The 22659-nt window shown below is 38.6% G+C and overlaps 1 protein-coding gene and 1 non-coding gene across 4 annotated transcripts in view; both read right to left on the bottom strand.

Moving 5' to 3' along the window:
- Window positions 1–22659, bottom strand: part of KIF4A (kinesin family member 4A) — a 128896-nt gene that overhangs the window by 9969 nt on the left and 96268 nt on the right. For all 3 annotated transcript variants that reach the window (XM_020882985.2, XM_020882988.2, XM_020882986.2), the window contains exons 21-28: window positions 14701–14856; window positions 14478–14578; window positions 9466–9595; window positions 8165–8335; window positions 5737–5844; window positions 4638–4715; window positions 4185–4283; window positions 3459–3641 (exon numbers count right to left, since the gene is read on the bottom strand). In XM_020882985.2, coding sequence (XP_020738644.2) covers window positions 3459–3641; window positions 4185–4283; window positions 4638–4715; window positions 5737–5844; window positions 8165–8335; window positions 9466–9595; window positions 14478–14578; window positions 14701–14856 — 1026 coding nt within the window. The remainder of the gene's footprint in view (window positions 1–3458; window positions 3642–4184; window positions 4284–4637; window positions 4716–5736; window positions 5845–8164; window positions 8336–9465; window positions 9596–14477; window positions 14579–14700; window positions 14857–22659) is intronic.
- On the bottom strand, window positions 10759–10865 carry LOC139033208 (U6 spliceosomal RNA). Its single transcript, XR_011485831.1, has one exon. It is a non-coding gene; the product is annotated as a U6 spliceosomal RNA (small nuclear RNA).

Genomic DNA, 22659 nt, shown 5'->3' with positions numbered 1-22659 from the left:
GAGGGAGCAAGACCTTGCCACAGACATAACCTCAAATATGATGTATGTGGTATATGTATATACACACATGTGTGTGTACCACAACTGCTAGCAACCAACCAGCATGTCCCAACACCATAATTGGGAACCACTATAATAGAGAGTCTTTATATAGAGTGGGAAGTAGAGATGAAAGACCTTTGGGGTTCCTTTACGCCAGTGGTTCTCAACCCTGACCATCTGGTGATGTCCATGTGCACATAAGAAATCTGGTGATGTCCATGTGCACATAAGAAATCTCTGGTGATCTTTTCAAAATGGCCAGGTCCCACCTCAGACTAATTAAATCAGAATATCTGGACATGGGGTCTCAGGCTCCCTGTGTTTAAAAGCTCCCTGAGGGATTCTAATGTGCAACCAGGGTTGAAAATTATTTCTTTAGAGTCTATAATTCTTCTAGCACTGATTTTAGTGCTATATTATATCTCAGAATGATAAAAACTGGTAAAAATTGTAACATAAAAATACTAGGCTAGGAATTAGGAGACTTGGGCTCTAGTCTTATACTCAATACTTGGCATGCCCTTGGACAAGTCACTCCATCCCAGTTCATCTCCATTCTTTTATTACTAGAGACCAGAATACCTGCTCCTTCTTTTCTGCCAAAGGGGACAAATGGGAATATTTGTAATAGTGGCTACAGTGCTTTAATACCAATACCTGCATGACATTTTATCCTTTACAAGGTGTTCTCACATATATTCCTTCTTTTAACTTCTCGGACACCATATAATACCATATAAAGGTGGTATTATTAAAACCCACGTGTTAAAAACAACAACAAAACCCATATATACAACTTTAACTCAGGCTATTTGTGCTGGAAGAGACCTTATGTATCACTAGTCTAGTCTCATCCCTTTATTACATAAATAAGGAATCTGAGGCCCAGAGAGATTGCCAACCAACTAAACAGTGGCAAAGTCAAGACAGAACTCATGTCTACCTGGCTTCTAAGCTATCACTTCTTTATCCTTTGACATCTCCTTAGTAAATATAGGAAACACAGCTGAATGAGGAAACCTATTTTTTCAGCATTAGCTTTGGACAAGTCATCAGTTTGGTGCTTGCTGAGCCTCCTATCCAGATACCTAGTGATTCAGCTGTGTTGCAACAGTAACAATCAGGATGGCCTTCATGCAAAGCATCAAGGTCTAAAGCTGACAAGCAGTCCGATGAAAGAGCAGTCACAGCATCCATTATACTTCAAGGTCACCAAAAAGGAGAAACTCAATTGTCAACTTGCCCCCCTTAAAGCCCAATTATATTCTCAAGTTATAAAATCAGGAGAAAAGCCTAGAAATGAATCATCTCTCAGTGTTTTAGACATAGGATTTATCATTGATAACAATTATTACTTACTTGCAATATTTTGCTATACTTTCATATTTCCTTTTTTAAGCTTATAGCAATAGTGCATATATATATACTTGTGTATGTGTGTGTGATAGACATTCCTCAAAGACAAGTATACCCATATTTGCTTCCTATTTGGAAACTCCTTCCCAGAGCTTTAGGTCCTCTACCATTTGTTTCTGTGTGTACTTCTCATCTTTGCTTCCTATTACCTGGCTGACCTTTTCATCAACATTCAGCTCATGCCCACTTCAATCACAGTAGACAGCATAAATGTTTGCTGAGTAAATGAATGAAAGACATGTTCTGCCCCATTTTCTCTCAATGTCCCAACTCTGTTACACTACTACCTCTACTATCAAGACTTTGCAATATGCTATTCATTGTGCCAGAAAATGGTCTCCCAAGACTGTATTTCCCTTTCTGTCTTATAATGCAGCAATAGTCATCTCTTTCATGGCATGTCCTTAAACTCTATCTACTTGGTTTGGCTTTATAGTCACTCTTAAAGGCCCCTCAATCCATGTCCCTGAGATGAGTAGGTTGAGGTTCTATGTGTACATGCATGCTAAGTCACTTCAGTGATGTCTGACTCTTTGTGACCCTATGGACTATAGCCCACCAGGCTCCTCTGTCCATGGGATTCTCCAGGCAAGAATACTGGAGTGGGTTGCCGTACCCTCCTCCAGGGGATCTTTTCAACCCAGGGATCGAACTCGTGTCTCTTATGTCTCTTGCAGGTTCTTTACCACTTGTACCACCTGGGAAGCCCCGAGGTTCTATGATGCTTCCTATTTCTTTGTCTTGTTTTCCCATTTAGATTATAAGCTTTCTGAGGCTAAGGATGAGCTCTTAGTTCCACCAAGAGCACATGGTGACTTTGTTGCATTCCTGATGACTTTGCAAATGACTTAATGCCACAATGGTCTAGTTCTCATGATTTGCTTCTCTCTGGTGTTTGTGGCTATACAAGGCTCATTTCCCCAGTGGTGCGCTATCAGCTAATGAAATTGAGTAACCTTCTAGGAATCCAGCTAAGGTAATTTGTGAGTTGTTCTCTTTAAGTGGAATGTGGCTGCAGGGCACAGTTGGGGTAGTAATGAACTGTAAGGCCTGGGGAGTTAGTGTTTCAACATAAAACATCTAAGTTTGGTAAATATGTAGGATTGTCATTGTGTAAGTAAATAGCAGCTGCTAAGTCGCTTCAGTCCTGTTGGACTCTGTGTGACCCCATAGACGGCAGCCCGCCAGGCTCCCCCGTCTCTGAGATTCTCCAGGCAAGAACACTGGAGTGGGTTGCCATTTCCTTCTCCAATGCATGAAAGTGAAAAGTGAAAGTGAAGTCGCTCAGTCGTGTCTGACTCTTAGAGACCCCATGGACTGCAGCCTACCAGGCTCCTCTGTCCATGGGATTTTCTAGGCAAGAGTACTGGAGTGGGGTGCCATTGCCTTCTCCAGTAAGTAAAAAGAGCATGTCTCAAAGTCAGATTTTTCCTAACTAGCCTTAACTTTGGTCTGTTTGATTTTAAAGTTGGTCTGAGGTTTTTACTGATTTGACCATGGTGTGGTAGAAATAAACTGGACTTGGGAGTCAGAACATTTGATTTCAAGTCCTGACTCTCACTTGGTTTTATGTCCCTGGGCAAGGTCATTTCACTCTCCTGAGTCTCAGATCCAGCTGTAAAATACAAACAATAAACACCTCACTGGATTTTTTTTTTTGGTGACAACGAAAAGAGGTAACATGAGAATAGTTCATAAACTGTAAAGTGCTATAAAAATGTGAAGGTTATTATGATCACACAGGAACCAGTTTCAATGAGACGGTATAGAACACTACTACCTGTTCAGACTGGGTAAGAATCTGAAAACATGAAAAGAACCCCTCTGTGCACCCAGGCAGCCCTCTCACTTAGCCCTGGGTTCCATATAGAGCTTGCCCAATGAACGCCCCTCTGCCCAATGGAGCCAGTGCCTCTGAATGGGATCGAGGGGCTGGCACATTCTCACTGGCAGTGAAGACTAATGAACAGAACTCCTGAAAGAGATGAGCTGCCTCCTACCCCTTGGATGTTCTTCTTGGACATCTTAACTAATTTTGTTGGCTTCCATTCCTCATCATTCCCATCGCCATCATCACCATCACTGTCCTCAGGCTCATTCACAGAATATTCCGAACAGTATTTTATGTCTTCGATGTCCATGCTTTGCTCCAGGAACTTTTCTTTAAAACGGGAAGGTTTGGGCTAAGAAAAAAGGTTTGGAATGGTTATTTAACTAAGAACAACAACAACACTTGGATCCTATCTTCTTAGTAGCTGCTGCCAGCTATATTCTAAGAGCAGAGATTTTAGATGCCCTCAAAGACAGCCCACTTGGCTTTACCAATCAGAAGAAGATTCTACTTTAGCCTTTGACCTTACAGTCTTTGAAGGGAGAGAAACTGAAGGGACAGAGGCTGAGTAATCTGAGGGAGGAGGGAGAGACTCATGATATGATAAGTATCTTTAGATGGACAGCTGAACACTGCTCTGTGCTCCTCCTTCTCAGCTGTGTTGCATAATGCCTAAATGACCTAAATGACCTAAATAGCCTAAAGACAGGCTTCTAGGGAGGGAGGAAGTCTATTTTCCTCAAGATTGTACTGTAGCTTTATCTGGGACTCCCAGGAAACTTGGGATGCTGGAATGTAGGAATTTTAACTATCAACCACTTCTAAAAAGGTGATTTTTGCACACTCACCACAAACCTTGGCTATGCGAAGGTATCACAGGCACTGAGTAGTTTACCTTAGGTGGGATATATTCAAAAGAAGAGTCTGGAGACAGACGGGTATCCTTACGAAGATGAGATTTCTGTCTGCTGGCTACTTGGAGGAGGTTCAGTTTCTATTTGAAAAGAAGAGACAAAGTGTACTTTGCAGGGAAGCTTCTGAGAGTGTTCATGGATAAAACACAGAATCCTAATTAGCTTAATTTTAAGCCATGGTAAAGTGAGGCCGGATAATAGCAAAGTAGGTTGAAGGATTCCCACTTTACAGGATCAGTATTAGATTCAGAAAGGAGCAAATTTAAATGTCTTTTATATCATCTGAAATGGACATGACCATATCACATGGAAACTAGATGAAGACCTCATAAAATAGAGCCTAGTCTATATATACTAGGAGTTGCTCCCAAGGGCTGGTCTCAGTTGCAACAGGGTCTCCCAGGGCTTACTGAATGGGTGGGAAGCTGCAGTACCTGCTTCATGAGTTTATTCTCTTGAAGAAGCTGCTGATTTTGCTCACACACTTCCCGCATCTTCTCAAGTTCTTCATCCTGTTTCCAGATAATGCAGTGATAGGTGGGGTTATTTTGGGTACTACATATGGGTTACCAAACAACTCAGAGATGAAAACACACTACTGCCAAGTTGCTGGCAGCAGATGGTTTTTGCACAGCAGGCATTGGCACCCAGAAAAATGCCTGATCCCTACCAATTCCTAGATGTCCTGAATGCCACCTCTATTCCAACATTCCCAAGCAGCCATGACCACACTCACAGGAAGCATGGGCTCTGCCCTATACACCTTCTTCATTTTTCTCTATTTTCTAGCCTCATATCCCTTATTCACATCAGGATGCCAATAAAGAAACCCACCCAGAGAGTCAGCTGTTTTTTTGACATCTTTGGATGCTTTTGTCCATGCTTCTCAACACAGATTAAGCAGTTTATTTGCTGCACTAATGAGCCTGATTAAACTTTTTTTTTTTTCTGATTAAACTTTCTTGGCACTTAAGACAACTGGATTCATGCATATGACCTTAACAAGTTTGGTTATGTCTTCAGTGAGAGGTGCCAAGGAAAACTTAGAGACTGGCGGTTCAGGAAAAAGATGCTAACTTGGATAAAATAGTGCTCCAACATGCTATTAAAGGGTGTGGTGTTCCCAGACTCTGGAAGAAATGCAGACCCCAGGCATTTTACAAACATGTCAGGTCTCAACTCATAGCAGGCACAGAAAGAGACAGCTAAATGCCCCTAGGATTCTACTAGATGATTTAACATTCTCAACTCTTTAGAGCTCAGGGTTGAGAGAAAGAACGAGGAGGCCTTAAAGTCTGGTACAGAGTATATATTCTCATTTCTGTACCAAAACAGAGGTTATCCTATGTATGGCTACATCCTAAACATCACTAAATTGACCAAATAGGGCTAACAAAGCAACAGAGGCTACCATTATAAACTTCTTTTCAGTAGGTAATTTTTTCTGCAGGTTAAACAATGGTCTAAATCAGATAGAGTTCTAAGTCAGGCCCGTGGACCCCATCTCTGGAGAGCTTTGCCTCATGTCCATACCTGACACTTCAGGGTGTTCAGCAGCTGTTGTTCCTTTTCGCTGACTGACTCTTCTAGCTGCTTCTCCGCCATTTGGCTCTGTTGCAGCTGACTGAGGAGGTACAGCACCTAGAGAAAAATACAACCCAATGGTACCAAAGGAATAAGAGGAAAAAGGAACTTCAGTTTAGCCCAATAAAGGACAGAAATAGTATGGACCGAACAGAAGCAGACGATATTAAGAAGAGGTGCCAAGAATACACAGAACTGTACAAAAAAGATCTTCACGACCCAGATAACTAGGATGGTGTGATCACCCACCTAGAGCCAGACATCCTGGAATGTGAAGTCAAGTGGGCCTTAGGAAGCATCACTATGAACAAAGCTAGTGGAGGTGATGGAATTCCAGTTGAGCTATTTCAAATCCTAAAAGATGATGCTGTGAAAGTGCTGCACTCAATATGCCAGGAAATTTGGAAAACTCAGCAGTGGCCACAGGATTGGAAAGGGTCAGTGTTCATTCCACTCCCAAAGAAAGGCAATGCCAAAGAATGTTCAAACTACTGCACAATTGCACTCATCTCACACACTAGTAAAGTAATGCTCAAAATTCTCCAAGCAAGGCTTCAACAATACGTGAACCGTGAACTTGTAGATGTTCAAGCTGGTTTTAGAAAAGGCAGAGGAACCAGAGATCAAATTACCAACATCTGCTGGATCATCGAATAAGCAAGAGTTCCAGAAAAACACCTATTTCTGCTTTATTGACTATGCCAAAGCCTTTGACTGTGTGGATCACAATAAAATGTGGAAGATTCTGAAAGAGATGGGAATACCAGATCACCTGACCTGCCTCTTGAGAAATTTGTATGCATGTCAGGAAGCAACAGTTAGAACTCTTTGGAACAACAGACTGGTTCCAAACAGGAAAAGGAGTACGTCAAGGCTGTATATTGTCACCCTGCTTATTTAATTTATATGCAGAGTACATCATGAGAAATTCTGGGCTGGATGAAGCACAAGCTGGAATCAAGATTGCTGTGAGAAATATCAATAACCTCAGATATGCAGAAATTGAAGAAGAACCTTATGGCACCCTTATGGCATAAACTGAAGAACTAAAGAGCCTCTTGATGAAAGTGAAAGAGGAGAGTGAAAGAGTTGGCTTAAAGCTCAACATTCAAAAAACTAAGATCATGGCATCTAGTCCCATCACTTCATGGCAAATAGATGGGGAAACAATGGAAACAGTGACAGACTTTATTTTTTGGGGCTCCAAAATCACTGCAGATGGTGACTGTAGCCGTGAAATTAAAAGACGCTTACTCCTTGGAAGGAAAGTTATGACCAACCTAGACAGCATGTTAAAAAGCAGAGACATTACTTTACCAACAAAGGTCCGTCTCGTCAGGGCTATGGCTTTTCCAGTAGTGATGTATGGATGTAAGAGTTGGACTATAAAGAAAGCTGAGTGGTGAAGAATTGATGCTTTTGAAGTGTGGTGTTGGAGAAGACTCCTGAGAGTCCCTTGGACTGCAAGGAGATCCAACCAGTCCATCCTAAAGGAGATCAGTCCTGAATATTCATTGGAAGGACTGATTTTGAAGCTGAAACTCCAATACTTTGGCCACCTGATGCGAAGAGTTGACTCATTTGAAAAGACCCTGATGCTGGGAAAGATTGAAGGCAGGAGGAAAAGGGGACGACAGAGGATGAGATGGGTAGATGGCATCACCGACTCAATGGACATGAGTTTGAGTAGACTCTGGGAGTTGGTGATGGACAGGGAGGCCTGGCATGCTGTGGTCCATGGAGTCACAAAGAGTCGGACATGACTGAGCGAGTGAACTGAACTGAAGTGATGCAGTTATTCCTCTGTGATTTCAAAGAAAATTATTCTCTTTTACTCTCATGGCTTGAAGTACTAAGCACAGTCACAGTATTATCAGCATGTTCATCTTGGTATTAAGGTTGGAGCTTAAGGAACTTCCCAGGTGGTCCAGTGGTTAAGAATCCACCTGCCAATGCAGGGAACATGGGTTCGATCCCTGGTTGGGGAACTAAGATCCCACATGCTGTGAGGCAATTAAGCTTGTGTACCACAACTACTGAGCCCATGTGCTCTGGAACCCTTGGGCCACAACTGGAGAGAAGCCCATGTGCTGCAACAAAAGATGCTGATGCTGCAACTAAGATCCGAGACAGCCAAATAAATAAGTAGATAAATATTAAACAAAAAAATAGTTGGAAGCTAAGAGCCACTGTCACTGGCACGTGTAAACTTAGATAAGTCATTTTTCTGTTTCTGGTTTCTTATTTGCAAAGATTGGAAAAGACTACATGGCCTTTTGAAGGAAACTTCATACCTCCCACTATTATTATTTTAAACCAACAACAGAAAGCAATGATGGTTTGTTTATCAGTATAGCTCCTTGGCTTGCCAGCTTACCTTCTCTTGGTGCTGTTGCTCCATTCTCACCAGCTCTGCCTGTAACTCTGCTTCTATTTCAGCAAAATGGTTTCGTTCCTCAAACAGCATCTTCTGCATATCAGCATAGCTGGCCTTGTTCTGTTTCAGGTTGCTTTCAAGCTTGCTGACCTGTATTTTGGAGGAGACCAGCTGGAAGGGATAAAAGAAGATCAGTTTATTTGGAGAATGGTCACCTTTCCCCATTCATTAGGCAGAAAAATGTCAGCTTTCTTGAAACTGACTGAGAAATATTCTTCCTTGTCCAAGTCTAGTCTTATTTTTTCATGTCATGGATTCTACCATTGAATAGTAACAACACCATTCAAACCAAGAGCCCAGATAGTTATCTGCTGAGATAGATATCTTAGAGCTGGAAGCCACCACTAAGGTCATTTAGTCTCTTGTTCTACTTCAAGGCAAGAATGAATCTAACACAAAGAGTATCAGACAATTCTAAATTCCGATATTCAAAAAGTTCTTCCTTAATTAACAAAAAAATCCATAAGTCACACCCTTATGGCTAATTATGTCCCATTTCAGAGTGCCTGTGTTCACATGTTGGAACTCGTAGACACACTAGCTGAAACTGCAGCTTTGGCTCTTTAGGCTAGATTGATATCCTATGCTGGCCTGGTTTTATATTCTCTACTAGTCCCGATGGTGAACATCATAAATACCAGTGTTCACAAGACTAATAAGGATTTCCTTAGTAGGATAAATCTGCTAACCCAATACAAAAATGTATAAATGATAGCATTGCTCAAACTTGCAGAGTTAGTTTGTATGCTTGCCTCAATCACCAGAGGTGATCAATTTTAATTCCTTTTGTGACAATGGATGATGTTATATTATTTTAAGGTCAGTGAAGACGGATTTTCCTTAAGATGAATCTTTATATGTCAAGGTTTTCTCTCTCCTAGATTGTACTTAAAACTTTTTGAAATACATATCAGAGGTAAAAAGTAGTATAGTATAATATTTTATGTTTGATCAATGGCTTACTATGGTATCTTAAACTTTTCATAATAACAGTGAACATTATTGAGCACCTGTTATATGTCAGGCATGAGTATCAGCTTGCAAGTTATATATATTTTTTAAGTGACCAGGCTGTACTTGCTCACACAAACCTTTACCCATGAAACTATTTCTCTAATGATAGTGTCATTGTGGTTTCTACCACGAACAGTGGCAATAGCACTATGACAATATTCCAGGCTAACATCTAATTTCAAACCACCAAACCAGACCCCTAATGGCTGATAGGAAGAAATGTTTACTTCTCCAGTTAAGTATTTCAGGGCACACTTGGCTTCCAGAATGGTAGCAATATTCTCCCAGCGGTGTTTTGGTCTGTCTTCACTTTCTGCGTCCAGCAGCTTCTGCTGTAGGTCAGCAATCTGAGCACTCCTTCAGGGAAAGAAACAGTGTGCCTTATTGCTAGTAGCCTCGACATAAAGGAAAGGGAAGAGCTCTAAGGAGAAACTTCAAATACTTTTATGGACAGCGGTATCAGTTAAATATCACTTAAATAATGACTGAGTCATCTGGTTAGGATTTTATACAGTATCTCAAATATTGTAAAGGGACTCCAAGACTATCCAAATGTTTTTATTTTATTAAATACTAGTTGAAATAAGTGGGTCATACAGTGGGCTTGGAAAGATTTGTTTTAGTGAGGCTTTTGTTGTAGCACATTGACTATAATATGACTTTGTCTTGAGGCCATATAAGCTGGAATTGTGATATGGTGGCTCACATTTACAAGGACAAGATTCTTTATGATCAAGTATGGCCTGAGACCAAGGTCTGCATAATATTTCAGTTTCATCAATACCTTCTGTCTCAAATTTGCTAGGTATCCAGTGAGAGGGAGTGTACTGGCATGTGTGTAACATGCAATAAGGTACTATAAAGAAAATGGATACTAAAATAATCTGAGATAGCAGTTCTTAACTTTTTGGGTCTCAGGACCCCTTTACACTCTTAGAAATTATTGAGGACCTCTAAGAAATTTTGCTCATATACATTATATCTATAGATATTTACACTATTAGAAAGTAAAAGTGAGGAAAATATTTATTAATTCACTTAAAGTCACAATAATCCATCATATATTAACAATTACATCTGCAGTGAAACTATTTCCAAATAAAGTCACATTCTAAGGTCTGAGAAGGACATGAACGTGTGTGTGTGTGTATGAGTGTCTTTTTCTCTCTCTCTCACACACACACACAAAACATTTTCCAATACAAAAAACAATGCAGTAAGAAGAGTGAGATTGTTTTACATTGACATTTCTCTGTAATGTATGGTTCAGTAAAAGACAGCTGGATTCTTACATGTCCCTCTGCATTTAATCTTTTGTGACATGTTCTGGATGATGTAAATGAAGGCAGTCTGGCCACACGTGGATATTTAGTTGGACAAAAGAGGAGCATTTTCTTTTAATTTTTTTTTCTTTTTTTTTCATTTATTTTTATTAGTTGGAGGCTAATTACTTTACAATATTGTAGTGGGTTTTGTCATACACTGAATTGACATGAATCAGCCATGGAGTTACATGTATTAAAAATATGGAACGCTTCACGAATTTGCATGTCATCCTTGCGCAGGGGCCATGCTAATCTTCTCTGTATCATTCCAATTTTAGTATATGTGCTGCCGAAGCGAGCACTATTTTAATTTTTAATTTAATTTAATTTTGGCCTCTCTGCACAGCTTATGGGATCTTAGTTCCCTGACCAGGGATTGAACCCAGGGCACTGCAGTGAAAGTATGGAGTCCTAACCACTGTACCACCCGGAAATTCCTGGGAGGAGCATTTTGACAGCCTTTTCAGAAAACTGTGGATATTCTTCTTTGAGACTACACCAAAACCCAACAAGTTCCTTAAAAGAGTTGAAATGTAGTTACTTGCCAACTGAATGGATCTTTTACTCTTACGTGATTCTGTAACATGTCATTTGGACGGTCATACAGAACCCTCAAATCAACACATTTTGTTATACAATAGAAATAAGATAACAATTGTTAATATCACTACTGGGCACATTAGAAAAGTTATGTAAAACTGCCAAGTTAACAGTGATGGATACACATCATACACAAAATTCTAAGTTTTGCTTGAAAGCTCAAATTTTATTTTTGGTGACAAACACTGACAGTTGTTTTCCTTGATGTGACAGGCTCACTCTGCTCATTTTTGAGAAAATGTCTGCCAAGTACCCAAGTCTGAATAACCATACTTTGTCTGTCAGTAGTCGTTTCAAGTAAAACTGATGTTCTGTGAAAAAGAGGCCTGTCGAGCTCACACCTCAAACTGCACAAGTGCTCTTCCTTGAGACAAACATCAGCCTTTGACATCAGCACAAATGCTTTATGTATTCTTCCTGTTCTGTTACACGGAACATTATAAAGATCTGAACTCAAAAGTTGAGATTTTAAAAAATTAACAATTTTTATTGTTTTATCACAGCCATTCTTGAGTAAAACTGACTTGAAAAAAATGAGAGTGTGTGATGATGAAGTATTCAATGATTGCTAGTACAGGTTTGTGCTGGGCTTCTCAGGTGGTACTAGTGGTAAAGAAGCCGTCTGCCAATGCAGGAGACAGAAGAGATGTGGGTTCAGTTCCTGGGTTGGGAAGATCTACTGGAGGAGGGCATGGTAACTCACTTCAGTATTCTTGCCTGGAGAATCCCATGGACAGAGGAGCTTGGCAGGCTATGGTCTATGGGGTCGTAAAGAGTCAGACATGACTGAGTACAACACGTGGCACAGGTTTGTGCCATTGCTTTGATTCAAGCTAAGGTGCTAGCAGTTTTGTCCACTATTGCTTTGGTATTATTATGGCAAATGTCAACATAGTAAAAATGGCAAACAATTTCTTAATATTATTATAAAAACAGGGAGTCACACAGGTTCCCTGAAAGGGTCTCAGAGATCCCCAGGAGACTGTACACCATACTTTGAGAACCCTGGTCTAATATGTAGTCCTTTCCTTCAACAAGCTTACAATCTGTCTAGATTGACAAGACTAATAGATATAAAATAATCAATAAATATAAAGATAACATATATCATCTGTACTACATGACTGAGTACTGTAATTTCTGAAGGAGTTTAGAGAAGAGGAAAGTTAGTGAGGGATGAAGAGTCAGGGAAGGCTTCTTGGAAGAGGTGGGCCAGAACACTTTAGAGTTGTTTTATCTATCAAATGCCCTTTCCTGTCTTTAGAGAAATTCCTTTGATTAAACTCACCTTCGTCTAATTGCACTCTATGTGGCACCTGCCCTACATTTATATAATCATTTACTTATGCACAATGGTGTGCACATAAATGTGTAACAAACAGCACCTAAAAATACCAGATCTGATTTGTAGCCTTTGCTAGTTTCCATAGTGTAAATATTCTCACCATGAGCGATTGTAAGCTATCAACAGTTTACACCATTCCTGAAATTTTAACAAACAATTTCAACATGCCACTGTCAGTCAATAATGAGTGACTTCACTCAATGTTTCTACTTGAAAGCAAGGACAATGCCATCTATACTTTCTATATATCCCAACTATATCTAGTGTAGCACAAAGTGAAGTGAAGTCACTCAGTCGTGTCCGACTCTTTGTGACCCCATGGACTGTAGCCTATCAGGTTCCTCTGTCCATGGGATTTTCCAGGCAAGAATACTGAAGTGGGTTGCCATTTCCTTCTCCAAGTGTAGCACAAAGCAGAATATCAATTGCTGAGTGACTTAGACATATTCAAAGATATACAGCTAGTGTGCGTTGCTGAAAACAAATTAAATGATCGCCAAGGTCTTCTGGGCAATAAAATTCTATTATACCTAAGATAGTATAAAACATCTATCAAAGTTCTGTTCCGTATAGATTTCATAGATATTTAAAAGACAGTAATAGTGATTAAAGAGAAGAGCATTTATCGAGCACTTCTAAGATGCCAAGTTCTGTGTTATGTACTTTACTTTCATTTTATTTATTTTTTTGGCTGTGCTGGGTCTTAGTTGCTTTGCATAGGCTTTCTCTAGTTGCAGTGAGTGGGGGTTACTCTTTGTTGAGGTGCTTGGGCTTCTCATTGTGGTGGCTTCTCTTGTTGTGGAGCACAGGCTCCAGGTGCGTGGGCTTCAGTAGTTGTAGCACGCAGGGTGTCGTGGCATCTGGGCCCTAGAGAGCACAGGCTCCAGCAGTTGTGGTGCATGGGCTTAGTTGCTCTGAGGCATGTGGAATCTTCCTGGACTAGAGATTGAACCTGTGTCCCCTGCATTGGCCAGAGGATTCCTTTCCACTGAGCCACTAGGCAAGTCCTATACTTTACTTTCTAATCTCATTTAAAGCTCATGGTAGTTTACTTATGCATTTTATCTACTTTGCTGATGATCTCTAAAATTCTTTCTCCCAGGTTGTTGATCTTCTGGTATCATTTATTGGGTTCCTCTAAAGTTTTGTTTTTTGTCAGTTCTTGTGATATATCATAAAGATAATAGATATTGGAATTAGATAAAATGGATTTCAAATCCTGGTTCTGTATAATCTTTAGCAAATTTTTTAAGATCTTTCAACTTTAGATCTCTAAAGTGAGAAGAATGATGCTTATCTCATAATGTATATATCTCACAGAGACTGAATGAGAAAATGTATCTAGCATGCCTAGTGAAGTGTATAGTTCAAAAAAATCATTCTCTTCTCTTGTTTCTCTGACATCACAAAGCTTTTGAATCACTGATTGATAGCTTCTATTTTGATTCAAGGCATAATTTTTTTATTCCTTTTATTTATTTTTCTGCTCTGATTGCTGTGGCGAAAACTTCCAAAACTATATTGAATAGTAGTGGTGAGAGTGGCCACCCTTGTCTTGTTCCTGACTTTAGGGGAAATGCTTTCAATTTTTCACCATTGAGGATGATGTGTGCTGTGGGTTTATCATATATGGCTTTTATTATGTTGAGGTATGTTCCTTCTATAGTGCTTTCTGAAGGGTTTTTATCATAAATGCATGTTGAATTTTGTCAAAGGCTTTCTCTGCATCTATTGAGATAATCATATGATTTTTATCTTTCAGTTTGTTAATGTGGTGTATCACATTGCTGCTGCTGCTGCTGCTAAGTCGCTTCAGTCGTGTCCGACTCTGTGCGACCCCACAGACAGAAGCCCACCAGGCTCCTCTGTCCCTGGGATTCTCCAGGCAAGAATACTGGAGTGGGTTGCCATTTCCTTCTCCTGATTCAAGGCATAAATTTTTATAATGCCTTAGAGATAGTACCATTACCTGAGTTCCATTTCAGTCTCTAGGCTTTCAATCTGCTTTTTAACGGAATCCTCTGACTCAGAAACCTGACCACGCAGTTCAGCAAGTGAGAATGTTCGCCTCTGTAAAGAAGAAGTGAGGATGAGGGTGAAGCTCTAATTGGAAAGAAGTTCTCCAAATTAGTGAGGGTTTCTGGGGAGTGTAGAGTATGATCATTGGCAACATATTTCCACAGAGTACTTACCCGGAGTTTAGGAGGTGGATTCTCCCCAGATTCCATTTTTAATTTAAGTTGAGCCACATCCTGAGCCAGAATCTTTCTGTCTTCAAGAAGGTCATTCAGATGGCGTTTGGCTTCCTCAGTACTGACCATTACCTCAATTTCATTTCCAAGCCAACTCTAGAAGATAAATCAGTCATGTTAGGTTAAGGATGAGGAATCTCTGGCCCATAGGCTAGATTCACTCCAGGTTTAATTTCACTTGAACCAGAGCCCAAGTAAGTAGAAGTGAGATTTCCATTTGTGCCAAAACTCACCAAAAATCCCAATTGTGCTCTAAGACCCTTTAGTGGCAATTTCCGAAAAGGTCACAAGAAAGCTTTCTGCAGAAAATCTTTCTTCAGATATCCTAGCATTGCTATGTATTCTGTCTTTACCTTCTCCATTTTCTCCTTAATCTTTGTCCATAATAAGTTGTAATACAGAACTGAAGCATATTTTGATCATCTGTTCTACTTAATAAACAGATAACCATTATTAATCTTTAAAATAGATCAATGGAATTTTAAAAAATGCAAACAAAATTAACTAAATTCAGTTTTTAGAAAGGTAGCCTGGACTTCCCTGGTGGTACACTGGATAAGAATCCGCCTTCCAATGCAGGGGACATGGGTTCAAACCCTCTGGGAGGAACCCACATGCCATGGAGCAACTGAGCCTAAGCACCACAACAGCTGAGCCCGTGCTCTAGAGCCTGCACACTACAACATCTGAGCCCAAGTGTTGCAACTACTGAAGCCCATGTGCATAGAGCCTGTGCTCAACAACAGAAGCCACCACAATGAGAAGCCTGTGTATCGCAATGAAGATCCAGTATAATAAAAAACAGATACTTTCAAAAAATGAAAATTTTCATTTTTAGATGAAGATATACCATGCTAAGAGTAGTCAAAGAAAGCTGAGTGGATATATTTTATATTAATGATTATTAATTATTATTAATCAAATATAATTATTTGATATTAATCTGGAATCAATTCTGGCAATCTGGAATCAAGATTGCCAGGAGAAATATCAATAACCTCAGATATGCAGATGACACCACCCTTATGGCAGAAACTGAAGAGGAACCAAAGAGCCTCTTGATGAAGGTGAAAGAGAGAGTGAAAAAGCTGGCTTAAAACTCAACATTCAAAAAATGAAGATCATGGCATCCAGCCCCATCACTTCATGGCAAATAGATGGGAAAACAATGGAAACAGTGACAGACTTTATTTTCTTGGGCTCCAAAATCACTGTAGATGGTGACTACAGCCATGAAATTAAAAGACGCTTGCTCCTTGGAAGAAAAGCTATGACCAACCTAGATAGCGTATTAAAAAGCAGAGACATTGCTTCGCCAACAAAGGTCCATATAATCAAAGATATGGTTTATTCGGTAGTCATGTATGGATGTGAGAGTTGGACCATAAAGAAGGCTGATCGCTGAAGAACTGATGCTTTTGAACTGTGGTGTTGGAGAAGACTCTTGAGAGTCCCTTGGACAGCAAGAAGATCAAACCAGTTAATCCTAAAGGAAATCCATCCTGAATATTCATTGGAAGGACTGATGCTGAAAATGAAGCTTCAATACTTTGGCCAATTCACTGGAAAAGACTCTGATGCTGGGAAAGATTGAAGGCAGGAGGAGAAGGGGATGACAGAGGTTGAGATGGTTGGATGGCATCACTGACTCAATGGATATGAGTTTAAGCAAGCTCCGGGACATGGTGAAGGACAGGGAAGCCTGGCATGCTGCAGTCCATGGGGTTGCAAAGAGTTGGACATGACTGAGTGACTGAGCAACAACAAATACAGAATTTGCATTAAAGAATATTATTACCCACACTTATATGGGCAATAAATCTATGACAAAGGAGGTAAGAATATACAGTGGGGAAAAGACAGCCCCTACAATAAATGGTACTCAGAAAACTGGACAACTACATGCAAAAGAATCAAACTGGACTACTTTCTCACATCATACACAAAAATAAATTCAGAATGGATCAAAGACCTAGACATAAGACCTGGAACTATAAATCTTTTTAGAAGGAAATATAGGCAGTGAGCTCTTTGACATCAGTCTTAATAATATTTTACTAAGCATCCTCAGGCAAGGGAAACAAAAGCAAAAATAAACAAATGGTACTACATCCAACTAAAAGCTCTTGCACAGCAAAGGAAACTATCAACAAAATGAAAAGACCATCTATGGAAAGGGAGAAGATATTTGCAAATGATATATCTGATAAGAGATTAATATCCAAAATACACGAAGAACTCATAGAACTCAATATCAAAAACCAACAAAAACTAGATTTAAAAATGGAAAGAGGATCTGAATAGACATTTTTCCAAAGAAGACATACAGATGGCCAACAGACATATGAAAAGATATTCAACATCACTAACCATCAGGGAAACACAAATCAAAAAACCACAATGAGATATCACCTCACACCTGTCAGAATGGCTATTATCAAAAAGACAACAAATGATAAGTGTTGGTTATCCATTTTAAATATAGCATTGTGTACACCTGAAACTATCACAACATTGTTAATCAACTATACTCCAATATAAAATACAAAGTTTAAAAAAATTTCAAAAGAAACAGTGATGGTGAGGCTGTGGGGAAAAGAGAACCCTCGTGCACTGTTGGTGAGAATGTAAATTGGTATCGGCATGAGAGAAAACAGTATGGAGAGTCTCAAAAAATTAAAAATAGAACTACCAAATGATCTAGCAATTCCACTCCTGGGTATTTATCCAAAGAAAACAAAAAGTATAATTAGAAACCATATTTGCACCCCAATGTTTATTGCAGCACTATTTACAATAGCCAGTGTACAATAACCTAAGTGTCATCAATAGGTGAATGGATAAAGATGTGAGATATATGTATATATAAGATGGAATGTTACCCAGCCATAAGAATGAAATCTAGCCATTTGTGACAACATGAATACATCTAGAGGATATTATGCTTAGTGAAATAAGTCAGACAAAGACAAAACTATGTGCTTTCACTTATAAGTAGGATCTAAAAAACAAAACAAATGAACAAAACAGAAACAGAGTTATAGAGAACAAACAGGTAACTGCCAGTGGGGAGGGGGATAGAGGAAGGAAAGAAATAGGTGAGGGAGACTAAGAGGTACAAAATTCCAGTTGGAAAATAAAGGAGTCAAGGGTATGAAATGTACAGTGTGGGGAATATAGAATGACTATATAATATCTTTGTATGGTGACATATTGCAATTAGACTTATCATGGTGATCATATATTGAATCGCTGTTGTGTAACAGGAAGTAACATAGTGTTGTAGGTCAATATACTTCACAAATAAATTAACAAACTCATAGCAAAAAAGGTAAGATTTGTGGTTATCATAGGCGGGGTGTGGGGGAAGGAGGACTTGAATGAAGGCAGTCAAAAGGTACAAACTTCCAGTTATGAGATAAGTAAGTATTAGGGATATAATGTGCAACATGATAAATATAACTAACACTGCTGTAAGTTGTTAAAAGAGTAAATCCTAAGAGTTCTCATCACAAGAAAAAATTTTTTCTATTTCTTTAATTTAGTATCTATATGAAATGATAGATGTTCACTAAACTTATTGTGATTATTTAATGATGTATATAAGTCAAATCACTATGCTGTACACCTTAAACTTATGCAGTGCTGTATATCGATTTATCTCAATAAAATTGGAAGAAAAAAGGAATACTGTCAAGGATAAAAAAAGATATAGTAAGGGAGTCAATTATTCAAGAACTTAACCCTTAATTTTAATGCCCATAATATACAAAGCACCAAGCTATCTGAAACAAAATCATATATAAGCCAACAAAGGAGAAAATGTAGAATCATAAATATACTCAATTGATCCAAAAGAAGCCAGAAAACAAGGAAAAGGGAATGAAGAACAGATGGGACAAATAGAAAAAATTTGCCTGCCAATGCAGGGTACACCGGGTTCAATCCCTGGTCCAGGAAGATCCCACATACCATGGGGCAACTAAGCCCGTGCACCACAACTACTGAACCCTGCATGCCCAGGGCTGGTGCTCCCCAGCAAGAGGAGCCCCCTCAAAGAGTAGTCCCTGCTCCCTGCAACTAGGGAAAGCTTGTGCACAGCAATGAAGACACACTGCCGTCAAAATAAACTGAAAACAAAACAAAGAAGGCACAAAGAGGTTAAAGCTAAAAGGATTTTAAAAAAATATACCACGCTAACATTAAAAGAAAGCTTGATGGACTTATTATCAGAAAAAGTAGATCTCAAAACAAAGAATATTGCCAGGAATAAAAAAGATCATTTTATAATAATAAAGGGATCAATTAATCTTAAATGTTTATGCCCCTAATAATAGAGCTTCAAAATATATGGAACTATAAGAAGAAAAAAAAATCCATAATTCTAGTTGAAGATTTCAATACCCATTTCTAAGTAATTGATAGAACAAGTAGGCAGAAAATCAGCAAGGAAACAGTAGAAATGAACCGCACAATCTATCAAATTGACATGATTGACATTTATAGAACACTCTATCCAACTATAGCAGAATATACATTCTCAAGTACACATAGTGTGAACATTTGCCAAGACTGACCATATTCTAGGTCATAATATATCTCAATAAATTCAAGGGAATTCAAGTCATAAAAAGTATATTCTCTAACCACAATGGAATTAAATTAGAAATCACAACAGAAAGATATTTGGAAAAAATCCCCTAATATTTGGAAACTAAATAACATCCTTTAGATTTCATTAAAGGAGTATTAAAGGGGAAATTTATAGCACTAAATGTTTATATTAGAAAAGAACTCAAATCAATGACCTCAGGTTCTACCTCAAGAAACTTAAAAAAAGCCAATTAAATCCAAAGCAGAAATAAGGAAATAATAAAGATCAGATTAGAAATTAATGAACTGGGGTTTTGGGGATAGTTTTTTTAACTATGGTAGAATATACATAACATAAAGCTTACTATTTTAACCATTTGTAAGAATGAACTGATTCTTTGATAAACCTTAGCCAAACTAATCAAGAAAAAGGAGAAAAGACACAAAATATCAATAATATGAATGAGATAGAGAACATTACTACAGCTTTTATGGATATTAGGAGGATAATAAGGGAATATTATGAATAACTTCATGCATTTATGAGTTATTCATTCATGTGTTTGGCATGAAGTTATTCATGTCAAACACACAAACTACCAAACTTCACTCAAGAGAAAATATATAACTTGAACAACCCTATATCTATTTAAAAAACTGAATTACAGTTAACCCCTCCTCTGACCCAAAGCAACAACTAACAGAAACATCCTTCAGGCCTAGATGGCTTAACTTGTAAATTGTACAAAACTTGTAAGGAAGAAACAATATTAGTTCTATACAAATTCTTCCAGACAGTTGAAGAGGAGGCAATACTTTCCCACTTATTCTAGGAGGCTTTGATACCAAAACCAGACAAAGACATTATAAGAAAACAATAGACCAATGTCCCTCAAGAATACAGATATAAAAATTGTACACACAATTTTTATTTTAGCAAGATTTTAATTTTATATATTGTTGAACTCAACAATGGTGCTTTCCTGCTGCCTTAGCGGTAAAGAATCTGTTTGCAATGCAGGGGATCCGGGTTCAATCCCTGAGTCAGGAAGATACCCCTGGAGGAGGGCATGGCAACCCACTCCAGTATTTTTGCCTGGAGTATCCCAAGGACAGAGAAGCCTAGTGGGCTACAGTCCATAGGGTCGCAGAGTCGAACACAACTGAAGTGACAGCATACATGCATGCACACACAAGCTCAACAATACATAAAAAGGATGATATATCACCACTAAGTGGAGTTTATTCAAAGATTGAAAGGCTGACTCGATATTTGAACATTGAAATCATTCACCAAATCAACAAACTTGACACAAAAAGTGTTTGGCAAAATTTATATCCACGGGGATTGATCCCTGGTTGGGGAATTAAGATCCTGCAAACTGTGTGGTGTAGCCAAAAAAAAAAAAAAATATATCCATTCAAGATAAGAACTCACAGCAAACTAAGAACAGATAAGAACATTCTCAAGCTGATAAAGGACCTCTATGAAAAACCTACAGCTAGTATCACACTTAGTGGTAAAGGCTGAATATTGTTCCCCTGAGATCAGGAACAGAAGGGTTTCTACTGTCATTTCTCCTATTCAATATCATCCTGAATGTCCTAGCCAATGCAATAGGGCAAGTAAAATAAATAAAAGATATATATATATATTATAAAAGAAGAAATAAAACTGTATTTATGGATGGCACGATTATCTATATAGAAAGTCCCAAAGAACCTACAAAATAGCTACAAAACTAATAAAGTCAGAAGATAAAAAATTAATATACAAAAGTCAATTGTATTTCTATATACTAGCACTGAACAACTAGATAAATAATTTGGCAGTTTCTTGTAAAGTTAAACATACACTTACATTGTTGTTGCTGTTTAGTCCCTAAGTTGTGTCTGCCTCTTTGTGACCCCATGGACTGCAGCACGCCAGGCTTCGCTGTCACACTTATCATATGGTCACACTTGCCATATGACCAAGCAATCTCACTCTTAGGTATTTACCCAAGTGAATGACTGACTACCTTTGTTATACAGAAACCTGTATGAGAATGTTTTTATAACCGCTTTATTCATTAGCACCAAAAACTAGGAGAAAAACGACTCCAAGATAACCTTTAACAGGTGAATAGATAAAGGAACATCCATACAATGGAATAATAAAGGCAACAGCATGGATGAGCTTCCCTTGTGGCTCAGTGGTAAAGAATCCACCTGCCAATGCAGGAGACACAGGATATTCGGGTTCAAACCCTGGGTGGGGAAAATCCCCTGGAGGAGGAAATGGCAACCCACTCTAGTATTCTTGCCTGCAAAATCTCATGGACAGAGGAGCCTGGCAGGCTACAGTCCATGGGGTCGCAAAGAGTTGGACATGACTGAGTATGCACAGACACACATGGATGAATTTCAAATGCCTTATTCTAAGTGAAAGAAGTCATACTGTATGCTTCCAGTTATATGACATCGATACAATGCAAAGTGAAAACAATAATGACAGAATGCAGATCACTGTTTATGAAAGGCTGGGGATGGATGTGCGAGATGACTACAAAGTGTCACAGGGCAATTTGGAGGGGATAACTATTCTATATTTTGATAATAACCAGTTTTAACATTATATATGATGTTAAAACTTACAGAACTGTACTGCACCAAAAAGGGTAAATCTTACTGTATGTCAGTTATATCTTAATAAAATAAATTGGAAAAAAATCAATGCCATTTGCCATACTGAGTAAAAACAAATCATAAGATCATTTCAAGAGGATTCAGAAAAAAAACTTTTGGAAAAACCCAACATCTAGTCGTGATAAAAAACTTTCAGCAAATTAGGAATAGACAAAAATTTATTCAACCTGATACAAAAACCTATAGCTAATATACTTAATGGTGAAAGATTGAAAGCTATCCTTCTAAAATTAGGAACAAAGCAAGGATGTCCTCTTTTCATCTATTCTACTGTTTCACTAGATGTTCTAGCAAGTACAATTAAGTAAGAAAGGCTTTTTTTTTAGGGCACACAGAGTGGGCAAGAATAAATAAAATTGACCCTATGTGCAGATGACATGATCACCTACATAGAAAATCTAGTGACAGAAAGCAGATTAATGGATGCCTGGAGATTGGGGGGTAGAGGGAGATTGGGTAGGGGAGGGAGGGATTACAAAAGTGAACAAAGTAAGTTTTGTTCCTGATGGACACTGACATTATCTTGATTGTGGTGATGATTTAAAGGTGTATATCTGTGTCAAAACTTTTAAAAATGTACATATTTAATATGTATAATTTATTGTAGGTGTAATATAC

This window comes from Odocoileus virginianus, chromosome X (assembly GCF_023699985.2).
Source record: "Odocoileus virginianus isolate 20LAN1187 ecotype Illinois chromosome X, Ovbor_1.2, whole genome shotgun sequence".
NCBI lineage: Eukaryota > Metazoa > Chordata > Mammalia > Artiodactyla > Cervidae > Odocoileus > Odocoileus virginianus.
Note: the sequence above shows the minus strand (reverse complement) of the source record. Positions and strands in the feature narration are given on the sequence as shown.